Genomic DNA, 24,438 nt, shown 5'->3' with positions numbered 1-24,438 from the left:
GGACATTGAGAAACTGGAGCGTGTCCAAAGGAGGGCGACAAAAATGGTGAACGGTCTGGAAACCATGCCCTATGAGGAACGACTTAGGGAGCTGGGGAATGTTTAGCCTGGAGAAAAGAAGGTTGAGAGGTGATATGATAGCCCTGTTTAAATATTTGAAAGGATGTCATGTTGAAGAGGGAGCAAGCTTGTTTTCTGCTGCTCCAGAGAACAGGACCCGGAACAATGGATGCAAGCTACAGGAAAAGAGATTCCACCTGAACATTAGGAGGAACTTCCTGACAGTAAGGGCTGTTCGATAGTGGAATGCACTTCCTCAGAGGGTGATAGAGTCTCCTTCCTTGGAGGTCTTTAAACAGAGGCTGGATGGCAATCTGTCAGGGATGCTTTGATTTGGATTTCCTGCATGGCAGGGGGTTGGACTGGATGGCCCTAGTGGTCTCTTCCAACTCTACGATTCTATGATTCTATAATTCTATTTGCAAATTATGGTGGAAAATAAGTATTTGGTCAATATCAAAAGTTCATCTCAATACTTTGTTATATATCCTTTGTTGGTCATGACAGAGGTCAAATGTTTCCTGTAAGTCTTCACAAGGTTGGCACACACTGTTGATGGTATGTTGGCCCATTCCTCCATGCAAATCTCCTCTAGAGTAGTGATGTTTTGGGGCTATTGCTGGGCAACACGGACTTTCAACTCTCTCCTAAGGTTTTCTATGGGGTTGAGATCTGGAGACTGGCTAGGCCACTCCAGGACCTTGAAACGCATCTTACAAAGCCACTCCTTCATTGCCCAGGCGGTATGCTTGGGATTGTTGTCATGCTGAAAGTCCCAGCCACGTTTCATCTTCAATGCCCTTGCTGATGGAAAGAGGTTTGCACTCAAAATCTCACAATATGTGGCCCCATTCATTCTTTCCTGTACACGGATCAGTTGTTCCGGTCACTTTGCAGAGAAACAGCCCCAAAGCATGATGTTGCCACCCCCATGCTTCACAGTAGGTATGGTGCCCTTTGGATGCAACTCGGCATTCTCTCTCCTCCAAACACAACGAGTTGTGTTTCTACCAAACAGTTCTACTTTGGTTTCATCTGACCATATGACATTCTCCCACTCCTCTTCTGGATCATCCACATGCTCTCTAGCAAACTTCAGACGTCCCTGGACATGTTCTGGCTTAAGCAGGGGGATGCGTCTGGCACTGCAGGATATGAGTCCCTGGCGGCGTAGTGTGTTACTGATGGTAGCTTTTGTTACGTTGGTCCCAGATCTCTGCAGGTCATTCACTAGGTCCCCCCGTGTGGTTCTGGGATTTTTGCTCACCATTCTTGTGATCATTTTGACCCCACGGGGTGAGATCTTGCATGGATCCCCAGATCGAAGGCGTTGATCAGTGGTCTTGTATGTCTTCCATTTTCTAATTATTGCTCCCACAGTTGATTTCTTCACACCAAGCTGCTCGCCTACTGCAGATTCAGTCTTCCCAGCCTGGTACAGGTCTACAATGTTGTCTCTGGTGTCCTTCGACAGCTCTTTGGTCTTCACCATAATGGAGTTTGGAGTGTGAGTGTTTGAGGTTGTTGACAGGGGTCTTTTATATTGATAAAGGGTTCAAACGGTTGCCATTAATACAGGTAATGAGCCTCTTAAAGAAGAAGTTACAGGTCTGTGAGAGCCAGAAATCTTGTATTGAGTGTGGGGAATGGGAACATGGCCTGGTATATGTTTTTCTGTACTGGGAAACTCCCTCCAGTACAAAGGCTTGCACTGACTCACATGGACATCATTTATGGTCCCTGTGCCCTCAAGAATGCCACAATCCTAGCTACTATAGCCAATTGTGTCACTATGGGGATGTGGAAGCTGCGGCTTGCACTGGGTGACATCTCAGAAGAGTGATGACTCCTGGTTCCCCCCCCCCACCTCAGTGTTGCTGCATCGGTATGGCAGCACCCAGGAAGGCCAAGTGTGCACCACCATCTCAGTGTCACTGCCTCGAGGAAGGCTAAATGCATGCCCTCCAGTGAACTGCTTTGTTCTTTTCATGGGGAGAATGATGCAGTGGCACCAAGGAAGGCTGAGAGTGCCCCACCCCAAATTGTTTCCATTGCCTCAAGGAAGGCTGCACACACCCCACCTCAGTGCCGCTGCCTTATTCTCATGAGGAGAACGAAGTAGCAGCACTGACAAAGGTCACACACCTCCCCCACCTTAGTGCCACTGCCTTGATTAAGGCTGAGTGTGCCCCTCACCTCAGTGCTGCTGCCTCATTCTCCTCAGGACAACATGGTGAAACCAGGAAAGTCCAAGTGCATCCCCCCTTGGTGCTGCTGCCTTGTTCTTTTCATGTGAGGACAGCACAGCAGCAGCGAGGAAGGTCACGTGCACCCTCTCTTGTTGTTGCTGCCTCATTCTCTTCATGAGGATGACGACATGGTAGCGCCAAAAAAGGTAGAATGTGGCAGCACTGAGGAAGGCCCATCACGCCCCCCCCCCCATCTAGGAGTCGCTGCCCTGAGGAGGTCTGAGTGCACTCCCCCCACCTCAATGCTGCTGCAGGAGAACGGGACAGTGGTGCCGGGGAAGGCCAAGAGCACCCTCCCGCCCTTGGTGCTGCTGCCTTGCTCTTTTCATGAGAATGACACAGTAGCACTGAAGAAGATCGTATGTGCCACCCCATACAATGGTGCCTCAGGGAAGGCCAAGGAGGAGAATGAGCCCACTGCTTCCAGAAGTCCCATTCCCAGGAAGCCCCCACACACACACACACACACCATGTGACACCAGGGGTGGGGATGGGGATGCCACTGACTATAGCACTTTTGTTGCCATGCCTATATTATCCTGCTGTTGGCAAATATCTTTAGACTACAGCTGGAGAATTTTTAATTTTATAAAAATAAAACTATGGATGGGAGTTAAGGTAAATAAATACCAGAAAGTTATTTAAAATAAATTCTGTTAGAGAAAAAGATTGCTATTTTATATAATAGTGACCAGCAATATTGCATAAAATCAAACACGGAATGTTAAATGGACAAAAAAAAAAATCAAACATACCACTTTTAAATGAAGATTGAAACTTGTTTCTACACTGACAAAAACAGTAGACAACATTTATTAGATTCAAAAATTACTCAAGCTGACCTGTGGCAGGAATGGTGTTTTATTAGCATGTTAAAATTCACCAACCAGAACCAAACTAGGTATATGGGGAATTGTTCTGAGTACCAGAACTGAACAGAGCTTACAAGCCTTCCATGCAAAAATCCATTGGTGATTACATTCATTCTAGCAGTATCCTTTAGGGATGATCATTATGCGGCTGCCATGGCTAAAAACAGTCCATTTGGAAATCCATGCTGAGCTACAGCAAACCATTCAGGAAGTAATTTTAGTCTATTTTCTGCCTTAAAGAATATTCTCCATATAATCTCCAAGCAATATTTTTGCACCTGTTTGTCTACACGCATGCAGTCGGCCTTCAGTATCCATGGATTTTTTATCCATGGATTCAAGCATCCACGGATTGAAAATATTTTAAAAAATATAAATTCTACAAAGCAAAACTGGATTTGCTGTTTTATATAAGGGGCACCATTTTACTATGTCATTGTATTTAATGAGACTTGAGCATCCATGGATTATGATATCAATGGGGGGGGGGGGTCCTGGAGCCAAGTCCCAGTGGATACCAATGTATACACTCACACATAGTGTTTTATAGTAGAAATTCTATAGTATACCACCTGGTTGGTTTTTTTAAGCAACAATGTTTGCTCAAAACCAACAGAGAAGATGGCAAATGTTGGCAATGGCTTAAATGCAAAATAACTGTGAAGAATATGTCCATGGGGGATAACATATTTTTCCAAGAACAAGATGATGGTTTACTTACAGCTTCCACTTTGCCACTTAGCAAGATAGTCAGTTCTAGGAGTACCAAAATTGGCAATGTCCTGTACAGAAACAAACAAACAAATACGGTTTGCATATTCAATATATTTATCAATGACTTGGATGACAGAATTGGGGGCATACTTATCAAATTTGCAGATGACACCAAACTAGGAGGAGGACAGAGGACAGGACCATCTGCCTTGGTCCAGGCCTCAGAGGGAGAGAAGAATGCTTGACCTGATCCCCTCCCCATTCCCTTCTCCTTTTGTGTTGTGTCTTTTAGATTGTAAGCCTGTGGCAGGAAACCATCTATTATCCCCTCTGTTGTAAACTGCCCAGATTCCCAGTGATTGGGCAGTACATAAATAATTATTATTATTATTATTATTATTATTATTATTATTATTATTATTATTAAAATTCAAAATGATCTGAATAGACTAGAAACCTGAGCCAAAGCTAACAAAATGAACTTCAGCATGGAAAAATGTAAGGTACTACACTTAGGGAAGAAAAATGAAATGCACAGATATAGGATGGGAGACACCTGGCTGAACGAAAGGGGATCTAGGAGTCCAAGTAGACCACAAGTTGAACATGAGTCAACAGTGTGATGCGGCCACTAACAAGGCCAATGCGATTTTAGGCTGCATCAATAGAAGTACAGTGTCTAGATCAAGGGAAGTAATAGTGCCACTCTATTCTGCTCTGGTCAGGCCCCACCTGGAATATTGTGTCCAGTTCTGGGCACTACAATTTAAAAAGGACATTGAGAAACTGGAGTGTGTCCAAAGGAGGGCAACTAAAATGGTGAAGGGTCTGGAAACCATGAAGCCCTATGAGGAACGCCTTAGGGAGCTGGGGATGTTTAGCCTGGAGAAGAGAAGGTTAAGAGGTGATATGATAGCCCTGTTTAAATACTTGAAGGGATGTCATATTGAGGAGGGAGCAAGCTTGTTTTCTGCTGCTCCAGAGACTAGGACCTGGAGCAATGGATGCAAGCTCTAGGAAAAGAGATTCCAGCTCAACATTAGGAGGAACTTCCTGACAGTAAGGGCTGTTCGACAGTGGAACAAACTCCCTCGGAGTGTAGTGGAGTCTTCTTCCTTGGAGGTCTTTAAGCAGAGGCTGGATGGCCATCTGCTGGGGATGCTTTGATTTGGATTTCCTGCATGGCAGGGGGTTGGACTGAATGGCCCTTGCGGTCTCTTGAAACTCTACGATTCTATGATTCTATGCATCATTTGCCAGCTACTAAAGGAGCCATGCCACTTCTTCTGGACTCTGGAGAGCCTCAAAATGCTTTCCCCTCCCCCGTCCTTCGCCCCCAGTAACTGCAGACTGAAGAAGGGCCTGAGGAGTGGCTTGGAGCGGTGACACTGACCATGCGGAGTACTTACTGCCCAGTCCAGTGTCCTAAATGGAAATGGCGTGAACTTCCCATGTTTGCCTGGTCCTTGCTTCCTTCTTCTGGAAGGCGCCCTTAGAAACCTGAGAGACAGAGAAAGAGAAATTAACAATGCTATATAAATAAAGCATAATAATAATAATAATAATAATATAACAACAACAACAACCTCCACACAGAAGTGTTACATATTCCATTTTCCCCCCAGGGACTATGCTGGGAGCCATCATGGCGTAGTGGTTTGAGTGGTTTGGACTACGACTCTGGAGACCAGGGTTTGAATCCCTGCTCAGCCATGGAAACCCACTGGGTGACCTTGGGTGAGTCACACACTCTCAGCCTCCTCAGGGAAAGAAGAAGAAGGCAATGGCAAACCAATCTGGAACCCTGTGGTGGAATCACCTTCAAAAGTCGGAAAGGGCTTGGAGGCATATAACAGCCACAACAAAGGTTGGCTGTTGTGCGCCTTGGAGGAGCCATTTGTGTGTTGTGTTGTATTGTGTTGTGTGCCTTCCAAGAGCTGGCTATGATTATTATGCCCTGGAGGGCCGGGAAGGAGCAAGGGCTGAGGGCAAGGCCTGGCCTGGGCTCCCAAGGAAGGCAGAGCCCAGGGGCCTCAGGTGGAGGGGCCCAGGGCCGAGAGACAGACAGGGGCCTTAGCTCCAAGGGAAGGGCAGCCTCTGGAGAGGGGCCTGGGGCCGAAGGGGAGGCATTCCCAGGGAAAAGCTCCCGACCCATGCTTCTCTTTCACCCCCCCCCCCGCTCCAGAGGGAGGACCTGAAGTGGAGGACAGGTCCGGGAAGAGGAGGAGGGGGAGGAGGACCCCTGGCCAGCCTGCCTGGACTTCTCCAAAGGTGCTCCCAAGGGAGGGCCTTTGGGGGTTCCTCCTGGGAAAGAGGATGAAATGGAGCAGGAGGACCTCTGGTCCTGAAGGGCTCCTTGGTGATGCTCCCAAGGGGGGGGGGGGAGAAATGGAGGACAGGGAAGGAGGGAAAGAGGGTGTCCCAGGTACTCGCCTTCCATGCGGGGAATCCTGCTCGGGGCCGTCGGAAGGGCTGCCCGGTGGGCGAAGAGGAGTCAGGGAGAGAAGTGGTGGAAGAAAGGAAGGCAGGAAGGGTTCCTGGCCGGAGGAGGCTGCCTGCCCCTGTCCTCCCTCTCAGGGGCGGGGAGAGGCCCGGGAAGAAAGAGGGAGGGAGGGAGGGACCCCTGGGCAGCCGGGCTTGAGAAGTCCTTGTCTCTGGCGCGGCTTAGAAGCGCCTCAGGCGGGACTCCGAAGGGATGGCTGCTGCGCTGCCCCTGGCTGCCTTCCTCCTCCTCCTCCTCTTCTTCCTCCTGGAGAGCCCCAGGACGGCCCAGGCGGCGGCGGTGAGTAGGGGCTCGGGGGGCCCTCCTCCTCCTCCTCTTTCCCAGGACCTGTCTGTCCCCTTCATCTCTTTCCCAGGAATGAGTCCCAACTCTTCCCCATTTGGAGCATCACTAAGGTCCCCCTCTTCTCCCGGGAGCTGCCCTCCTCCTTTCTCTCCAGGAGGAATCCCCAAATCCTCCCCCATTGGGAGCATCCTCTAGAAACGCATGGAGCCCACAGCCACCAGAGGTTCTTTAGCCAGGACCTGTCCTCCATTTCTGCCCAAAGGGATCCCCAAAGGAACATGAAAGACTTTAAGGACAGGGGGACCAGAGGTCCTCCTCCTCCTCCTCCTCTGCCAGGACCTGTCCTCTATTTCCAGGGGGTATCCCATTCCCGCCATGTCCTCCACTTGCAGCAGGACTGGAGCCCAGAGGCCTTCCTCCTTCTCCTCCTTTGCCAGGACACGTCCTCCATTTCTGTCCAGGAGGGATTCCCAAAGGTCTTCTATTTGGAGCATCACTAAGAAGCCCATGCAGGGTGGCCAGAGGTCCCCATCCTTTTCCCAGGACCTGTCCTCCTCATTGTATTTTGTATTGTATTCTATTGCAATTTTTACTGTACACTGCTATGATCATTGCGGAATAGCGGTCTATAAATAAAACGTATTATTATTATTATTATTATTATTATTATTATTATTGCTCTCCAGGAGGGATTCTTCAATGTGTCCTCATTTGGAGCATCACTAAGGAGCACATTGTGGACAGGGTGAGGAGAGGGGGACCAAGGTTCCCAGACATTTAGCCTTCTGCCCTGGAGTCCTCTCTTTGGAGCCTGGCCAAGGAGCCCATGGACTACCAGGGGTGTGTTGTGGGTCAGACAGGTCTTTCTTTCCCAGGACCTGCCTGTCCTCCATTTCAGCCTCCTGCCCAGGAAGAGTTCCCAAAGGAGCTGACACTAACAACTGTTTGCATATGTCTCGAAATGTCTGCCAGGGCAATTAAAGTGGTCTCAAACTGGATTACTTTTGCAGTGTGTTTTGGACTTAAATGAACGAAAGAAGTTGTACCATATGTTTTCATAAGTCCAAAACACACTGCAGAAATAATCCAGTTTGAGAGTGTTTTAACTACTCTAGTTCAGTGCTAGGAAATTCTGGGAATTGTAGTTTATTGCGGCCCCAGAGCTCTCTCACAATGGGGACTAAATGTTTTGGTTTATAGACATGTTGGTTTCCTTCCTCAGATGCAACTGTGGGACACTATACTGTTTTTATTGTATTGTAAGCCGCCTTGATCCTGAGGGAGGGGCAGGGTAAAAATAAAATTTATTATTATTATTACTATTATTATTATTATTCAATAATATTTTATTAAACATATTAAACATAAGAACAGATTCTAAACTTACAAACATACAAACATACAAGCTTACAGGCATATATACATACATATTATTAATACTTTTCTAGGCTTGTTATCTTTCTCAACCAATAGGTATTGATGATCTTCCAATTACTCTCTTTCAACTGTGGAACATTTTTAATTCATTTCAATATCCAAAACTGAATTTAGGAATTTCAAATTGGTGTCGTGATCAGTAATTGACTGGATGAGGGACAATAAACTGAAGTTAAGTTCAGACAGGAGGGAGATTCCACTTTTTTGTGTTTTGCTTTGTCATGTTTTGAATGTCAGGAAACTGACATTCATACTGTCCTGTATCGACCTGCACTTCCCTAAAGTACTTTGGTTGGTTGGTCTAGGGACCACATTTCTGCCCTTGAGATCCCCCATGGGCCACAAGGTTGCCAAAAGAGAGGAACCTCTCCCGAGAGATGACCAAAAGTCCACTTCTGGTTTTGAAAAACTTGTTATTTTCCAATGTGAAACAGTGTGGGGATATGTGACCAGGACACGCAGTTCACCCCCTTTTTATCAGAAAAGTGGCTAGTCTTCAGAAGTCTCCTTGCCGTGCAGTTTGAGGATTCAGATTGGACAAGACCTCCCATTTGATGGGGAGATTGCTTTTGTAGGATTCAGCACCTTCTTCTCACTGAGGGCTGTGACCTTTGCTGGACAGAGAGAGCCTGGCCACAGTTATCCATGCCTTAGAGCAGTGGTTCTCAACCTTCCCAACTGATGGCCTCGATTCCAAAGACCATTGGAAACCTTCCCGATGGTCTTAGGCGATCCCTGTGAAAGTGTCGTTCGACCCCCAAAGGGGTCGTGACCCAACAGGTTGGGAACCATTGCCTTAGAGAGAGCTTGAAACATGTTTTGTGTTGGAAATATGGATTGTTGTAAAACAACAGATAGGTTATTGAAGGACTAGGCACTATTGGGGGTACTGCATGTAGGCCCTAAATAATTTGGGACTGCCTTCTATTATAGCATGCCTAATATTTTATGCCAATTACCATAGCCCTTTGAGTGTCCTTTGCCATTTTAAAGTCCGATGGGTGGTGACAAGGCAGAGAGTTTTATTTGTTGTGATGCACATAGAATCATAGAGTTGGAAGAGACCACAAGGGCCATCCAGTCCAGCTCTGCAGGAAATCTCAATCAAAGCATACTCGATAAATGACCTCCCCAGGAAGGTACACCTGATGCCCTATTTGATCCTTTCCAAGTAGACACTTTTCTCAGTTTAACAGATTTGCCCAGTATGTCATTAACCCATACAGTTGTTTATTGGTCAAGATGGGTTTCATCTCTGCTCTTGGTTTCTGCAGATTTTAAAATTGGTTTAGATTTTGCATTAATTGTATGAACTATCCTCAAAGCTGTTTTTTAAATTATTATTTTTATTGAAAGTTGGGATATATTAAATCCCTAAAAAGCTTATTTGGAAACTGCCATTTGCTCTCTTTTCCCAATTGTTGTTGTTTGGTGCCTTCAAGGCACTTTTGACTTATGGCAACCCTAAAGCAAACCTATCACAGGGTTTTCTTGACATGATTTGTTCAGAAGGAGGACTTTGTCTTCCTCTGAGGCTGTATGACTTGCCCAATGTCATTCAGTGGGTTTCCATGACTGAACTAAACCTGGCCTCCAGAGTCCTAGTCCAACACCCAGACCACTATACCATACTGGCTCTCGTTTCCCAATAGCTTTCAGTAATCAATGAAATATGTTACATGGTAAATTAAATGTAACAAAAATGACCGTTAATTTTGAGGAGCAGAATCATGCTCAATAATTTTATGAATAGGCGTTTGGGGCCAGACATCTGTAAACTTTGCTGTCCTAGTTCCATCACTGCACCTAGAGTGGGAAAATGATATGCACAGATATAGCTATAGGATCGAGGACACCTGACTTAAGGAGACTACATGTGAAAGGGATCTAGGAGTCCTAGTAGACCACAAGTTGAACATGAGTCAACAGTGTGATGTGACAGCTAAAAAGGCCAATGTTATTTTAGGCTGTATCAATAGAAGTATAGTGTCTAGATCAAGGGAAGTAATAGTGCCACTCTATTCTGCTCTGGTCAGGCCCCACCTGGAATACTGTGTCCAGTTCTGGGCACCACAATTTAAAAAGAATGTTGAGAAACTGGAGTGCATCCAAAGGAGGTTGACTAAAATGGTGAAGGGTGAGAAAGTGTGACTTGTCCAAGGTCACCCAGTATGTTTCCACAGCTCCCAGAGTCATAGACCAACACTCAAACCACTATACCATGCTAACCTTCTTAAATGATATATATGCCTGTTAAAATTCATTTCTAAATTTTGACCCAATTCTCCAATTTGTTAAGGTCGTTTTGAATTCTGATCCTTTCTTCTGCGATATTAGCTATCTCTCCAAATATGGTGTCATCTACAACTTTTATATTCAATCACCCAAGTCATTATATTCCATCATCCAAGTCATTTACAAAGAAGTTGAACAAGGCTGGGCCCCATCACTCCTCTTCAACATGAAGACAAACGTAGTTTTTTATGGGTTTTTTGGGGTTATGAGGCCATGCTGCAGAAGAGTTTATTCCTGATGTCAGGAATAAACTCTTTAGAACACAGCCTATAGCCCCCAAAATCCACAAAAAACTATGGATGCTAGCTGTGAAAGCCTACAACTTCACATGAAGACAAACACTCTTTCAGATTGGTCTGTCAGCCAGTCAGAAATCTAATATTAGCATTGTCTACCATACATTTTATCAGCTTGTCTGTTAAAAGAAAAAGCTTGTCCCCCATGATATACTACATCCACAGCATTCCCCTCATCTACCAATCCTGTAATTCTGTATAAAAAAGGAGAAACCCATGCTGACCCTTAGTAATTACAAGATACCTGCTCACAGACTGTCTAGAATAGAACTAACTGAATGCTGTGGTGAAGGTAACAAACTATTGTACTTTTCTCCAGTACATCAATGCGGTGGACAGTTCCTGAACAATTACGTTTTTCTCACTGTGGGATTTTTGAACAGGATTGCCTTAAAGATTGAGTTTTCATTTTTGAAATGTTTGTAGGTTGCAGTAGAGGACAATTTTCAGCCAGCATGTTTTCAGGGTGGCTTTCTAATGACTGCATACCAGTGATGGGAGAGACACACACCCCACCATATTTTTTTATTTACAGACACATGGCCATCCACACCCATTCATTTGCCTCATAAGCACACACAGATTGCTCTCATTCCCCACTTGCTTCAAAATCTCCCTTACTGGCTTCTCCCATGCTTTCTTGACCCTTTGACCTTTCTATACTCTGGCAGGTTTTCAACTGCCCTCTCCACCCTACTGGCTTACTTTTATCTGCCACCCTTCACCTGCTGCTCCAGCCCCAAAGAAGGGTAGGATGTGTGCACGTCTCAGTGAGTTTCTGAAGGTGTGTGTGTGAATGTGCTGTGATTACCAACTCCAGCTCTAGAGGAAGATCATTGATCATGGCAATGAAGATGTCAAATTCTCCTCTACACATGTCCATGTGCAATGAAACAGCAGGATGGATATTGTTTAAACTCTGAGTTTGCATAAAATACTTGGGGCAGGAGGGGATCTGGTCAAGGGTGGGGAAAAATAAACATTTCAGAGAGCAGGAAAAAACTTGTCAAACACTATGAAATAAATGACACGTTGAAAGTAAAAGAAGAAAGAAAATAACATTTTGTCAATTTATAAACTTATTCAAAGGCTGGTTGGAAAGGCTGTGTTTTTGCAATGCTTTAGTGCTGGGTCAACTTGTTTTCCGCCCCCAGTGTCACTGGACTGCAGCTTCTATCATTCCTAACCAACAGAGCCTAAGGCCTGATACAGACAGCCAAAATAAAGCTGCTTCGAGTCACTTTGGAGATATGGTGTTTCAATGATGCATGCATCCTAAGAGTCCAGAAGCCACACCAAAGCCACGCTCCAGTCCTAAGGACTGGAGTGCAGCTTTGGGGCAGCTTACAGACTCTTAGGACACATGCATCATTGAAACACCATATCTCCAAAGTGACTCGAAGCAGCTTTATTTTGGCTGTCTGTATAGGGCCTAAGTTGCACTTCCACAATAACTGCAGAGCTGCAAATGACCACCCTTCTTGCAGTAAGAAGGGAGATTTATATGACTTGGCAGCAGACTGAAAGTTTTGGGCAAAGGAGAGAGAGAAGAATCTTAAGAGAAAGCCAAATTTTCTGCTCCTTCAACAGAATGGATGGACGCATTTGCTAATCTGCCAAAACTGAGGCAGTGATTTTTAACTTATTTGTTCCCCTCAAAAGAGAAGCATCATTCCTCATGGAAATCTTGTTTGTTGCAACCCTGTGTATGTGACATTTTTATATTTATGCCAGAAAATATCCAATACAACAATCTTAACAAAGAATGGCAGGACAGTGTTGGTGAATCTATCCGCTCTAAGATGCTATTGTTTTAAACACAACACTTGCTCCAAATAATGTGTTGTTTATGATGCCTCTTGCGTGCAACGCTTGTATATAACAGTTTTTTGCATAAATGTAATCAAATTCAAACTTCTGAAGATTTTTTGTTATTTTGTGATAGTTTCCAAAGAAGTAACTGTTAGTCTTTTGTAGCATATAAAGGAAGAAGGAAAGGGGGGGAGGGGAGAGGAAATGTGACAACACCATTAAGACTAACTGGTTTTTGTTTTTGCATGAGCACTAGCAGTAGCATTTATATTTCTATACCACTTAATAGTGAACTCAGCACTCTCTAAACAGTTTATAATCTGTATAAGATCCAATTGCCTCCAACAAGCTGGGTACTAATTTTACTGACCTACAAAAGGATGGAAGGCTGAGTCAGCCTTGGAGCCCTGGGATTGATCTCACAATCTTGTGGCTGCAGTGCCAGCATTTAACCACTGCACCACCAGAACTCCTTGTGGATTTAAACCCACTTCTTTAGCTGCAGTGCCAAATGGTATTACAGCCTCAGGCATAAAACATCACTGTGTAAATAAGCTTTATGCCTGAGGCCTTAATACCACTTAGTACTGCATCCGAAGAAAAAGCTCATGCAAAAAATAAGTGCTGCCACATTTCCTTTCCTCCTTCCTTCCTCCTTTTTTGTTACTTTGTGTGGAATGTGACTCTAAGGAGCTAAGCACATGCAAAGATAGTACACAACTGTGTGGTTTTTCTGTGTAGTATATATATACACACTATACTTACATTTCCACATCCCACTGATAAAAAGAAACTCTGCTCTGGGCTGGACATGCATTGTGGTGCATGCTGGATGCATCAGGCTCTGCACCGATTCACTAGATCAGGACTGGGCAGAAGGTAGGTCTAGATATACTAGGAGATTTCTGGGTGGTTTGTAGCATGCCAGCAAGAATATCTGAGTGCCCAAAATAGCAGGAACCAAAAAGAAAAACAAACACCACCTAATTATACTGATGAGCATTAAGAAAACTTTGAGTAATCAGAAGCCAATTTGTGCATGAGCTCCACCCAGTTCTGGTGCCCAAAACACCAGAAATGTTCTTCATCAGTCTTGAGTTGATGAGTCTCTGGCTTCTAGTAAAAGACAAAGTAGATCCACAACTCTATCCACCCCACCATTCAGCTCTGCATTTGGAGTCTACTAAAGAATAGAGATAGGAAAGTTAGTAGAAAAGAGTTGGTGTGTTTAATCAATTGTTAATAAACTTTAAAATAATCTAATCCTGTTACCTTTATATTAGAAGTTACATTTGTATTAGCTGTTACATTGCTGTGAAGTTAGCCATCTAAATTTACGTTTAATACCTGCATTAAAAGCTTTACCAGAATTAAGCTGAAAAATACCATCTATGATTTGGCTGCCATCATTGACAGTGGTGCGGAATCATGGAAGTTGCAACCCCAAAACATCTGGAGGCCACAAGTTATACTACATACAGCGGGCCTTTGGTGTCCACTGGGGTTTTGTTCCAGGACCCACTGTGAATACCACAGGTACTCAAGTCCCATTATATACAATGGTGTAATAAAATGATGTCCCTTATATAAATGGTAAAATCATGGTTTGTTTTTTGGATTTAAAAAATATACAGTATATTTTCAAGCTGTGAATGATGGAATCCATGGATATAGAAACCATGGATCCAGAGGGCCAGCTGTACTGTTCTTTTCACTTGAAGCTACTTCCTTGAATGGTTTATTTTCTCGGTTGTACAAATGCTTGTTGCACAAAAGCAGTTCATTACCACAGTGGTTTCCAAAATTCCCTTCCACTCTTGCCTCTGTCATGAACATCATCCTAACAAGCTGTGCTAGTATTTGTACAGTTGTTCTGCTTCAGAACGTGTAGAACATATAGGGAGTTGCTTGACCAGTCTGAAAGTTTCCTGTGGAGGGTTCCCATTCAGGAACTTTGAGACGACAGGAACAGGTGGATCAGAGGTATGGTGCACTAGATCAGACTTCCATCCTGGCTTACATTTGTACTTCCTGCATCTCAAAAGAGATACCCGAAAAAACATAAATAAATGATCTCATGGTAGGTTTGACATTTTAACAATGTACCAAAATTAATCTGTTCATTAATTATGTTATCTCAGCAACCACAGATGCTCAAAATACAACTGGCTGTACATTTATGAGTGAAGAAGATAGAATTTTTCCTTGTGCTTTTCTGCACGTAACTGTTCTCCCTTTGCGAAAACCTCTTTCATTGAGAGTTATCTGATGCACCTGGTTGTACCTCCCTATTTTCTGTATTCTTTTAACATTTTATTTTACAAAAAATCAGCCAAACAATTATTTATTACCAAAACAATTTTCTTGTAGAACACTAAAATATTCATAGAAGTCACTGATTTCAACTGTTTAGCCAGCTTGATTTAACTTACAATATTTATAAAAGATGTTTCAACATAGGCTCTCACTCTCTGAAAAGCTTCAGTTGAGCATTTTTATTGTGGACTTCTTACTTAAACTGTCTCCCTTACAGGATCAACTACATGATGTAGTTGAAAAGGAGATAAATTAAGACAAAGATGGCCAAATGCCATGGGCATGATCTATACCATGTAACAATTGTATCTGATCATGGTTGCCCTATCAAATTTTAATCAATGTAAGATAAATATAGAAGTGACCACATAACTAATGTGAAAAATATTTTCCAAAGTGATGGGTGACAGAGAGCTATATTAAAACTTCAGTTAGTAATTTGAAATATGTTAGCCCCAAAATATGAGCCCTAAATTATTTTCTGTTCAGATTTTAATCCAAGTTGTAGAAGAATTTGCTCTAAAAAAATTTCCCATTTACTAGATGGAGGCTGCAGCTACACTGCAGAATTAATGCAGTTTGACAGCATTTTAACTGCCAGTTCTCAAGGCTATGGGATTCTGGGATTTGTGGCTTTGTGAGATATTTAGCCTCTTCTGTCAGAGAGCTCTGGTGCCACAATAAACTAAAAATCCCAAGATTCCATAGGATGGAGCCATGGCAGTTAAAGTGGTGTCAAACTGCATTAATTATGCAGTGCAGCAGCAGCGTGAGAATCCACTTGTTGTGATGGGAAGCCAAAATGAGGAAGAAGTGCCTCTTCCCTCTCCTTCCTGTATACACAGCTAGAGGGGAGATATCTCCCTTGCTTCCTGTAGTTCATCACTGCAGCTGGAAAACTAGTTCCAGTAACATTCCAGCAAGTGAGGTGGGAGGAAAGGTGAGTCTCAGAGGATCCATGGAGAGAAGGGGGCTGGTTAAGGACTAGCTGGTCAGTCCAAACAGTTATAGATGTGCCATCAGCCTTTATCCTTTCTTTTCTCAAGAATTTACCTGCAGGCATAATTAACAGTCACCCGGAAAACAGGGAGAGCAGATATCACCTATATACGTACTATACTGTATATACTCATGTAAAAGTATAGACATTTTAGTCTAAAAATTGACCCAAAAAACTTTGGTCGACTTATCCATGGGTTAATGTAAGTATTGTACTTTAACCCTTTTTAAAATACAGGAACTATCCCCAGGAGTAGGGGGCGTCTAGAAGAGACGCCTCTTTTTTAAACTGGGATGTCCTAAGTACGTCCCAAATGGTGGTCTGTAACCCGCCTATACCATGTTGGTTCTCCTTGGTAAAATGTAGGGGTGGCTATATTAGGTATGGCCCTCCACTCATGAGAGGATGGGGCTGGATAGCAAATTACAAGACTTGTGAGAGACTGAGTGATGTGAAGAGAGGGGTGAGGTGGTAGCACAGCTGTAACACTGCCATTTTCTTAATGGAAGGGCAGTGTTACTGCCTTTCTGCCAGGACAGCTTTCCTGTCTATTTTCAACACCCAAGTCACCCAGCCACAGCCTATGATGAGATGTCTGACCATCTCCTTCACTCACTGACTAGCCACTCTCCATTTAAGCTGTCAGAGAAGATTGTTTGTGTGTCTATTGTGGCCTTCCTCCTTTGATGCTATTCAGGAGCATGTTGAGGAATCCTCTGTTGAAAGTAATGGATGTGGGTCTCTATGTTTTGTAACAGAGGTCAGGTCTTAATGGTGCCACTGTTCCACCATGTGTGAAAAGATATGCTTGTGCCATGACAAATTTTCGTCTAGCACATGTGTGTGTGCCCTTTCGAGTCACCTATTGACCTATGGTGACCCCATTAATTTCATAGGGTTTACTTAGGCAAGAAACGCAGAGGTGGTTTTACCAATTCCTTCCTCTGAAATATACCAACAGCACCTGGTATTCCTTGGTCTCCCATGCAAGAACAAGCAAGATGTGGCCCTGCTTAGCTTCCAAGATCAGACTATGATCTGGTGCCTTTAGGGTATTTCACTCAGTGATATATGTAGCCAGGTTTTTGTGGATTTAAGTCTAACCACTGAATTAATTTCAGGATGATTTTGTTATGGCAGTGATTAATTTGAAGCCTGTTTAGTGGTATTTTTTTTTAATTGATTCTCAGTTATTTGACACTTTAGCATACCTAAAAAGCACTCCAAGAGTTGTTTTTGCTGTTCTTTTATCATAATTCTGACACACACACATACACACACACTAATATACCTTTTAAATCTGTATTACATTATATCATAACATAGTTTTTATTATTAGGATTTGAATTGATTTTGCATTTAGATTTTGAGATACAGATATTCAGTGGCAAATATGCAATCTAAGATTTAGTCTCCCAAGCCACATTTTGACTCTTAATTTTACATCTGTATCAAGGGATAATATTGCTGCTGGCACTGCCCACTTCACTGTCCAAAGAGGATATCTCTCACCACTGAACCGTCATTAAAAAAACAAAAACTCTCTTAGCACAAAATACAGGTCTGAGTCAACATCCCAGAGGTTTCCTGCCAGCTTTTTGTTTGTGTCTTGCTTTGGAATACAGGATGTACTATTTAAATAAATTAGACCTCTCTAATATAAAATTCCATGTGCTGCTACCCCATGAGATTTAGGCAGGCAGTCTAGGAAACAAGCAGCTGCACAATCACAAAGACTGAAATCTGTGGGACATTAAAAACTTCCTGCAAACTGGAGTGGGGAGAAGGGAGAATGACCCTGACCTAAATATACAATTCAAAGTATCATACCCTTGGGCCTCATTATTTTCTTATTCGTCTTGGTTCTAAAATTGGGGACAGTCCTTTAAAATGCAATTTTAAAATGCAATCTTAAAGAAGTGGTGTGTGTGTGGTGTGTGTGTGTGAAATATTGAATAGTGCTGTAATACAGTGCTACAACGGAATCCAAGCAGTCACATCCCCACCTCTGGTGTCACCTGGTGCTGGTGTGTGTGTGTTGATGTGGGGTGGTAGTGGCCAAAAGGGTACACTCAGCCCTCTCCATTGCTGTGGTGGCAGAGGTCTCCTTGCAAGGACGCCTTCATTTCTGCATCAACCCTAAGGCAAACCTTTCATAGGGTTTTCTTGGCAAGTTTCTTCAGAGGGGGCTTGCCATTGCCCTCTTCTGAGCTGTGAGAGTGTGACTTGCCCAGAGACACCCAGTGGGATTTTATGCTCAAGCAGGGAATCGAACCCTGAGCCCCAGAGTCATAGTCCAATGTTCAAATCGCTACTCCATGCTGGCTCTCATAGTACTGGATGGCCCTTGCGGTCTCTTCCAACTCTATGATTCTATGATAGTAAAAGAAAATAATGACCCCAGATGATTTACATTAGTTTAAAAATGTAAGACATCAGAAATGAAGACATCAAAATTGTTAACAGATTTTCTAAACCTTGGCTCAGCCATTAATAAAAATGTAGACTGTAGTCAAGAAACCAGAAAATGGTTAAGTCCTCAAAAGGCACCAATGAAGAAATAGATATGGTCCTTGAGATAAATCATTAAATACCAAAGTCAGAAGCATCCATGTCATCGCATTTCTACATACAGAAAGCTGGACAATTTTTTTTAAAAAACTGTCAGAAGTAAACTCAGGCTGAAAGAGCATTCTGTGTAAACCATGGACTGCTAAAAAGACAAATTAATGGGGCAAATAAAGTCTGAATCCTCATAGATGCCAAAGTGAAAGTGAGACTATTGTACTTTGGGCACATCATGAGATAATAAGACTTACTCTTTGTCTCACATATTAAAAATAACACCAATGCTTCCACGTTCTTTATTTTTCATTTTTGCTAATGCCAGTGGTGCCATTAGGGGTATATGGGAGATGCGGACCCCACCAGGTCACATGCTGGGTGTGTGACACCACTGCTCTCCAGACATGCACCTTTTGGCAGTGATGGTCTGTGGCATTTGCCTATGTCCCTTTAAAATGCTGAAAAGATGAGGTGAGTGGGGTGAGGCTCCATAGAAGGAGAAAGGAGAGACCCCATTTTTGTATATTTTAAAGTTTTTTTTTAATTAAAATATTTTTTAATTATTCTTTTAATTTTTTTAAAAAAACATCACATTTTACTAAATGTTCACTTTTACCACATGGAACTATGTACATGTAAATACACTTAGGCTGTGTGTATGATATTGTCATTTAAAGGCATAATTTTAATTTTGCTAGTTTAAGTCACAACTATTGCCATTACATTCACTGATATATGGGAATTAGGATGTATTCCTAAGGATACTGTATGGTGTGGGATAGGAGGAGATCAAGGGTGGTGGTGGTGGTGGTGGGTTTACACCATGAGTTACCACACCAGATGACACAAACCTAAGCAACACCACTAGCTAACGCAGCTCTTTATGGGTCTAATTTACGGAGCCTATGCTACAAGCTGGCTGCAGGTGTCTCTTAGACAGCTGCCCCTTTCTTGACAAGGACGGTTAATACTACAACAATGAAGCCAGCTTGGTATAGTGAATATAGGACTAAGGCCCAGTATGAACTGTGGGAAGCGGCGTCGTGGGGCTGATTCTAGAGTTTGGGAACATGCACCAACCGCATGCTCTGGAACCCTAGTCCGTACGGATGCCATCATCATGGCGGCCTGCCATCCACACAGGGGCTGCCATGATGACACAAGCGCGGCGCAGCATCCAGACATCACTGGCATCATGGAGGCGCCCCTTCCTGTTTGCAACGCTGCAAAAAAGAAGCTGCCTTAGACAGCTTCTTTTTGGCGGTGCATCTGTGCTGCAGCATGTGGATGCAGCAGCACAGACACGGGGCTTACAGGGGCCAATGACACCATAGACTAGGGTTCAAATTCCTGCTCAGCTGTTTAAAATCTCTGGGTGGCCCTGGGCAGGTGACACTCTCGGGTTGGTGCCACACTGCAGAAATAAAGCAGTTTGACACCACTTTAACTGTCCTGGCTCCATCCTATGGAATCCTGAGATATGTAATGTGTTGTGGCACCAGAGCTCTCTGACAGAAAAGACTAAATATCTCACAAAATTACAAATCCCAGAATTTAATAGCCTTGAGCCATGGCAATTAAAAGGGTGTCTGCCTTAATTTTGCAGTGTGGTTACACCCTCAGCCTTAGAGGAAGGCAATGACAAACCTCCTCTGAATAAATAAATCCTGCCAAGAAAACCTGACAGTAGGGTTGCCAGAAGTCAGAGTTGACTTGAAGGCACATAACAGGCGCAGCAGCCAGAAGCAAGATCAAATGCCAAGATCTTAAGCAAGGGAACCAAAAATCTTTTTCAGCAGTTTCATGCTTTTCTGTTGCTGCATTCAGTATGGTAAAGATCAGAAGGATTCCCCCCCCCACCACCACTTTCTGTATCATGTAGACTTACTAAATAAAATACAACAATGATTTAGAAGGACAACAGCCCTTTTATTGCCTTTTTCATTTCAAATTTTGGACATATCTTTTTAACATAAGTGGATGATTGTTTTAGATTTTCAAAAGAATAAGGATGACATTGTACTACAATCTAGATAATTCCTAGTTTAGAAATGTGTTTTGTTTTAAGGTTGCTTAGGGATCTGTAAGGGACATTTCACTTTTGACATTTGCATGAAATTAACTGATGACAGAGCCACATAGTTTTTGGGGTTGATGGAATGACTTCCTTGTTCTGCTCATTACAAAGACTTACCCTATAAAGGGATAAGATAGAAATATAAATGGCTTTTCTAACTGCATTTAAAATCTGTATTACTCAGGATGAAAACAGCTGTTGATACATTTTGTTAGACACCCTTAATAATCCTAGATGTTAGCTGTATCTTTGCAGATTTTATAAAAATTGGGATAGAGTCCTTTGGACAGGCTGGTTATCATCAAGATCTTGGCAAGTCTGAAAGCACAATATAACCTTTTCCTCTTCGGCTGTGTTCCCAAGGAAAACCTTTCATCTGGAGTTGGCTTTTCCTTCCATGAGGAAATCCCTCATTGACATCAGTGTTCAGTACAATCCTGGCATAACTGAGGAATGATATATAAAAAGCTTAACTTCAGAGAGATTTGGAACTTGGTGTCAGTGTGCCTTTTACTTCCATAGGATTGTTTATCCCTTACAGAAGTAGCAGGGCAGTACTATAACTTAAATCTATCTGTCTCCAGCCGACTGCTCTTCCCCCAGCCCCATTTGTATCTTAGAAAAAAGACAAGATAGAAACTGAAAGCCATGAAGTTATACTGGAAGGTCACTAGGATGTTAAGAATTTGTAGAAGTAGTTATTTTAAAGGAAAAGACTGTTTATTTCCCCCCCCCCCCCTATATATTTCAAACCAAATTTCATCTGGAATGAATGAAACGACCACCAACATTCTGAACATAGTGTAGGGCTATGTTAAGAATGGTGGTGGTGGTTTCATTCATGTTTTATTCAGCATTTCTCATAGACAATCAGAACTTCAAGTAATTTTGTGAAGGAAGCTTGTAGGAAACATGTTGTTTAAAGGCTGTCCCTGCCCCAAAATAAAATCCCACCAAAGCAAGAGAAAAAGAGGAGCATGGTTTTTCTCTTGCCACTACCAAAAAGTGTATATAGGGGGAAATGGTAACAACAAAGGCATGCATGTGTCCATTTTACTGAGAATCCAGGAAGTACCAGGAGAATTCTATGCAGCTGTGCAATCCTTTGCATTAAAAAAAACTATTTGGCCAAGAACATTTATAAGCTGTTCCTCTTTTAACAAAAGGTAAAGTAAATCAAATCTGCAAAGAGCATCTGTGGGCTGGCATGCCTTATATGTAGCCCAAACACCTTTTGTTTTTCTTAAGAAATCACAGGTTAACTCTAAATATCTTAAATGATCTGGAAGGGAAGCTGGTAGTCTTAAAGAAAATAGGAACATAATACTTTTCTTCTACCACACTGCATTTTATTACATAACTACTCTTTCTTTTAAGTCCAAAAATGTTTTACATTTCATTACCTATCGCAGGAGTTCTGGTAATACCCGAAGAAAACTCCACAGATGTAAATTTGTTGACAGTGGACAAATCCAAATAGGGCGGCTGTGTACTTCCTGAGCTACAAATCTTCAGATACATTGGGGTGATGGCTGCTTTGTTTTGTGTTAAATTGTTGAAGCTATTCACATTATCTCTCAGAAAAGTTCTCTTTCCCTCCATCCTACATTTTGGAGGAATCCTTCCTGCAGTGTGAGAAAGTGAGGGGGTTACGGTGGGAAGCTGATGAGTCTGCATGATAGCTCCTGTGGGGTGGAGGGTTGCACATGCACACGGTGTCCAGAAATTGTGGCATTTTCTGGATGACACTGTGGCCAGAAGAAAGATGGAGAGCCTAGAATTTGCTAATGAGGCAGAATGTCTCAAGTATAGGAGAGGGACAAAAGAAGAGAGATTCTAAAGCACAATCCCTGAAAGAATCTACTGTAACAACAATAACGACAACAAAATGTTTCCATTTAAACCATTAATAAAAAGGTGCTATTGATTACTGGGGACCATGGAAATGATAACTGAGGATTACTGAAAGTTGCTTAAGTCATTTGGACTGCAAATTTAAAAGCGGGGAGGGGGGACAGGAATAGATATCATAACTTTAGCTATTATGTTTGACTAGTTTCAGTGTTCTGGTGGCCATCGGCCATCAAACAAGGAAACTTGTTTTATCAACACACACTTCCTAAACTCTTGTGCGTTTTGTGTGTTTAGGCGTTCTTTCTTGACCCAGTTTGCTTCTCCTGGTTTGTCCTTCTGTCCTGACTTACTCTTTGGTCTTGACTCACCGTTTGTTCCATAGCTTATAATTCTTGGCTCTTCTCAGATCACCATCATGGCCCAGCCTTGACAGCTGTAAGCACTAAAGTCAAGGTCACTAGGAAGAAATCTGGGGTGATTCCTCTACATGTATGAGATTAATCCAAGACTGAATGTTCCTGGTTTCAGATGGATTTCAGTGATTTTAGATGGAGGGTCTGACTTGGTTTAAGACAGTGGTTCCCAACCTTATTAATGCCGCGACCCTTTAATACAGTTCCTCATGCTGCGGTGATCCCCAACCACATTGGATTGGTGTCTCGGTTCCTAAGACCATTGGAAATATGTGTTTTCCGATGGTCTTAGTCTTCTCACAGCATTCCAGAACCTTCTGGATCCAGTCCTGTTCCACTTTGTGGTTCTGTGCCTTCAAGCCATTTCTGATACACAGCAGGTGACCTATTCACAGGATTTTTTTGCCATGATTTGCCCAGAGGAGGCTTGGCATTGTCCTCTTCCGAGGCTGAGAGAGTGTGATTTGCCCACATTCAATAAGTGGGTTTCCATGGTTGAGTGGGGATTCCAGCTCTGATCTCCCAGAGTCCTAGCCCAACACTCAAACTACTACACTACAACATATGATAGACCTCTTTTAAATTAAAGTTGGTTTAGTTGTTTTTTTAACTTTTGTATTAACAGGATTTTAAAGAATTGTATCATGTTTTTGAAGTTGTATGTTGCCTTGGTTTCTGTACTGGGAGAAAGATGGGATATTAATCAATTAAATTTTGCCTTGTTTTGTCTGTATTGGAGACATGAAATGGAGTTAGTGGGTACAAGTTGTTAAAAATGTCTTGCGAGGATTGGTATGCAAGAGATGCACAATGTTAAGAACTGCATTAGGCACACTTAGGCTGCTGCCACACTGCAGAATTAAAGCAGTTTGACACGGCTTTCACTCGCATCACTCCATCCTATGGAATCCTGGGATTTGTAGTTTGTTGTGCTGCCAGGGCTGGGCTTTGAAATTTCAGGCATAAGAGAGGCAAAAGGCTTGGGCTGCATCTAAACTGGAGAAATAATCTGGTTTGAGACCACTTTAACTGCCTCGGCTGAATGCTGTGGAATTCTGGGAATGGTGGTTTGTTCCAGCACCACAGCAGAATGGCAGTTAAACCCCTGTAAAGCTCTCTGACCAAGGTGACCATGACCAATGCCCGCAACCCAAAATGTAGGGCACTCAAGCAAAAAATGTAGGACATGACCAAAAATAAAAGCTAAAAACATCCATGTAATTATAAATTCTATCTTAGCCATGATCCAAATGAGGACATTTTGAAATCTGACTGAAGAGGACATATCCTGGAAAAGGAGGAGGACGTCTGGTCACCTTGTCTTTGGTCCAAAATACACTACAGAAATAAAACATAGCTGGACTGAAATGCCCAGAGTTGCTCACCAAAGCTGCATCCCCACTGAGGAAATAATCCAGTTCGAGAGTGATTTAACTGTCTTGGGTTAGTGCTGGGGAATGCTGGGAATTGTAGTACGCTGTGGCCCCAGAACTATCTCTGACAGGGAGTTCCATAACCCTCCAAACGTAGTTGAATTGCAGTGCCCAGAATTCCTCCCCAGGTGTATCCACACTGAGGAAATGGTCCACTTTGAGACTGCTCAGTGCTGGGGAATCCTGGGAATTGTAGTCTATTGTGCCTCAGAGTCATCTCTGACAGAGAAGTCTCAATGTCTCCCAAACACTAGCAT

General features: G+C 43.0%; 2 protein-coding genes across 2 annotated transcripts in view; one reads left to right on the top strand and one right to left on the bottom strand.

The window, feature by feature from the left end:
- Window positions 1–6,519, bottom strand: part of COL4A2 (collagen type IV alpha 2 chain) — a 225,032-nt gene extending 218,513 nt beyond the window's left edge. The window contains 3 exon segments of the mRNA XM_042445762.1: window positions 3,903–3,963; window positions 5,305–5,395; window positions 6,329–6,519. Coding sequence (XP_042301696.1) covers window positions 3,903–3,963; window positions 5,305–5,348 — 105 coding nt within the window. The 5' untranslated portion in view covers window positions 5,349–5,395; window positions 6,329–6,519.
- Window positions 6,520–24,438, top strand: part of COL4A1 (collagen type IV alpha 1 chain) — a 207,521-nt gene continuing 189,602 nt past the window's right edge. Inside the window, 1 exon segment of the mRNA XM_042445763.1 lies at window positions 6,520–6,677. Coding sequence (XP_042301697.1) covers window positions 6,591–6,677 — 87 coding nt within the window. The 5' untranslated portion in view covers window positions 6,520–6,590.

The sequence above is a fragment of the Sceloporus undulatus genome, chromosome 1, assembly GCF_019175285.1.
Source record: "Sceloporus undulatus isolate JIND9_A2432 ecotype Alabama chromosome 1, SceUnd_v1.1, whole genome shotgun sequence".
NCBI classification, from domain to species: domain Eukaryota; kingdom Metazoa; phylum Chordata; class Lepidosauria; order Squamata; family Phrynosomatidae; genus Sceloporus; species Sceloporus undulatus.
Note: the sequence above shows the minus strand (reverse complement) of the source record. Positions and strands in the feature narration are given on the sequence as shown.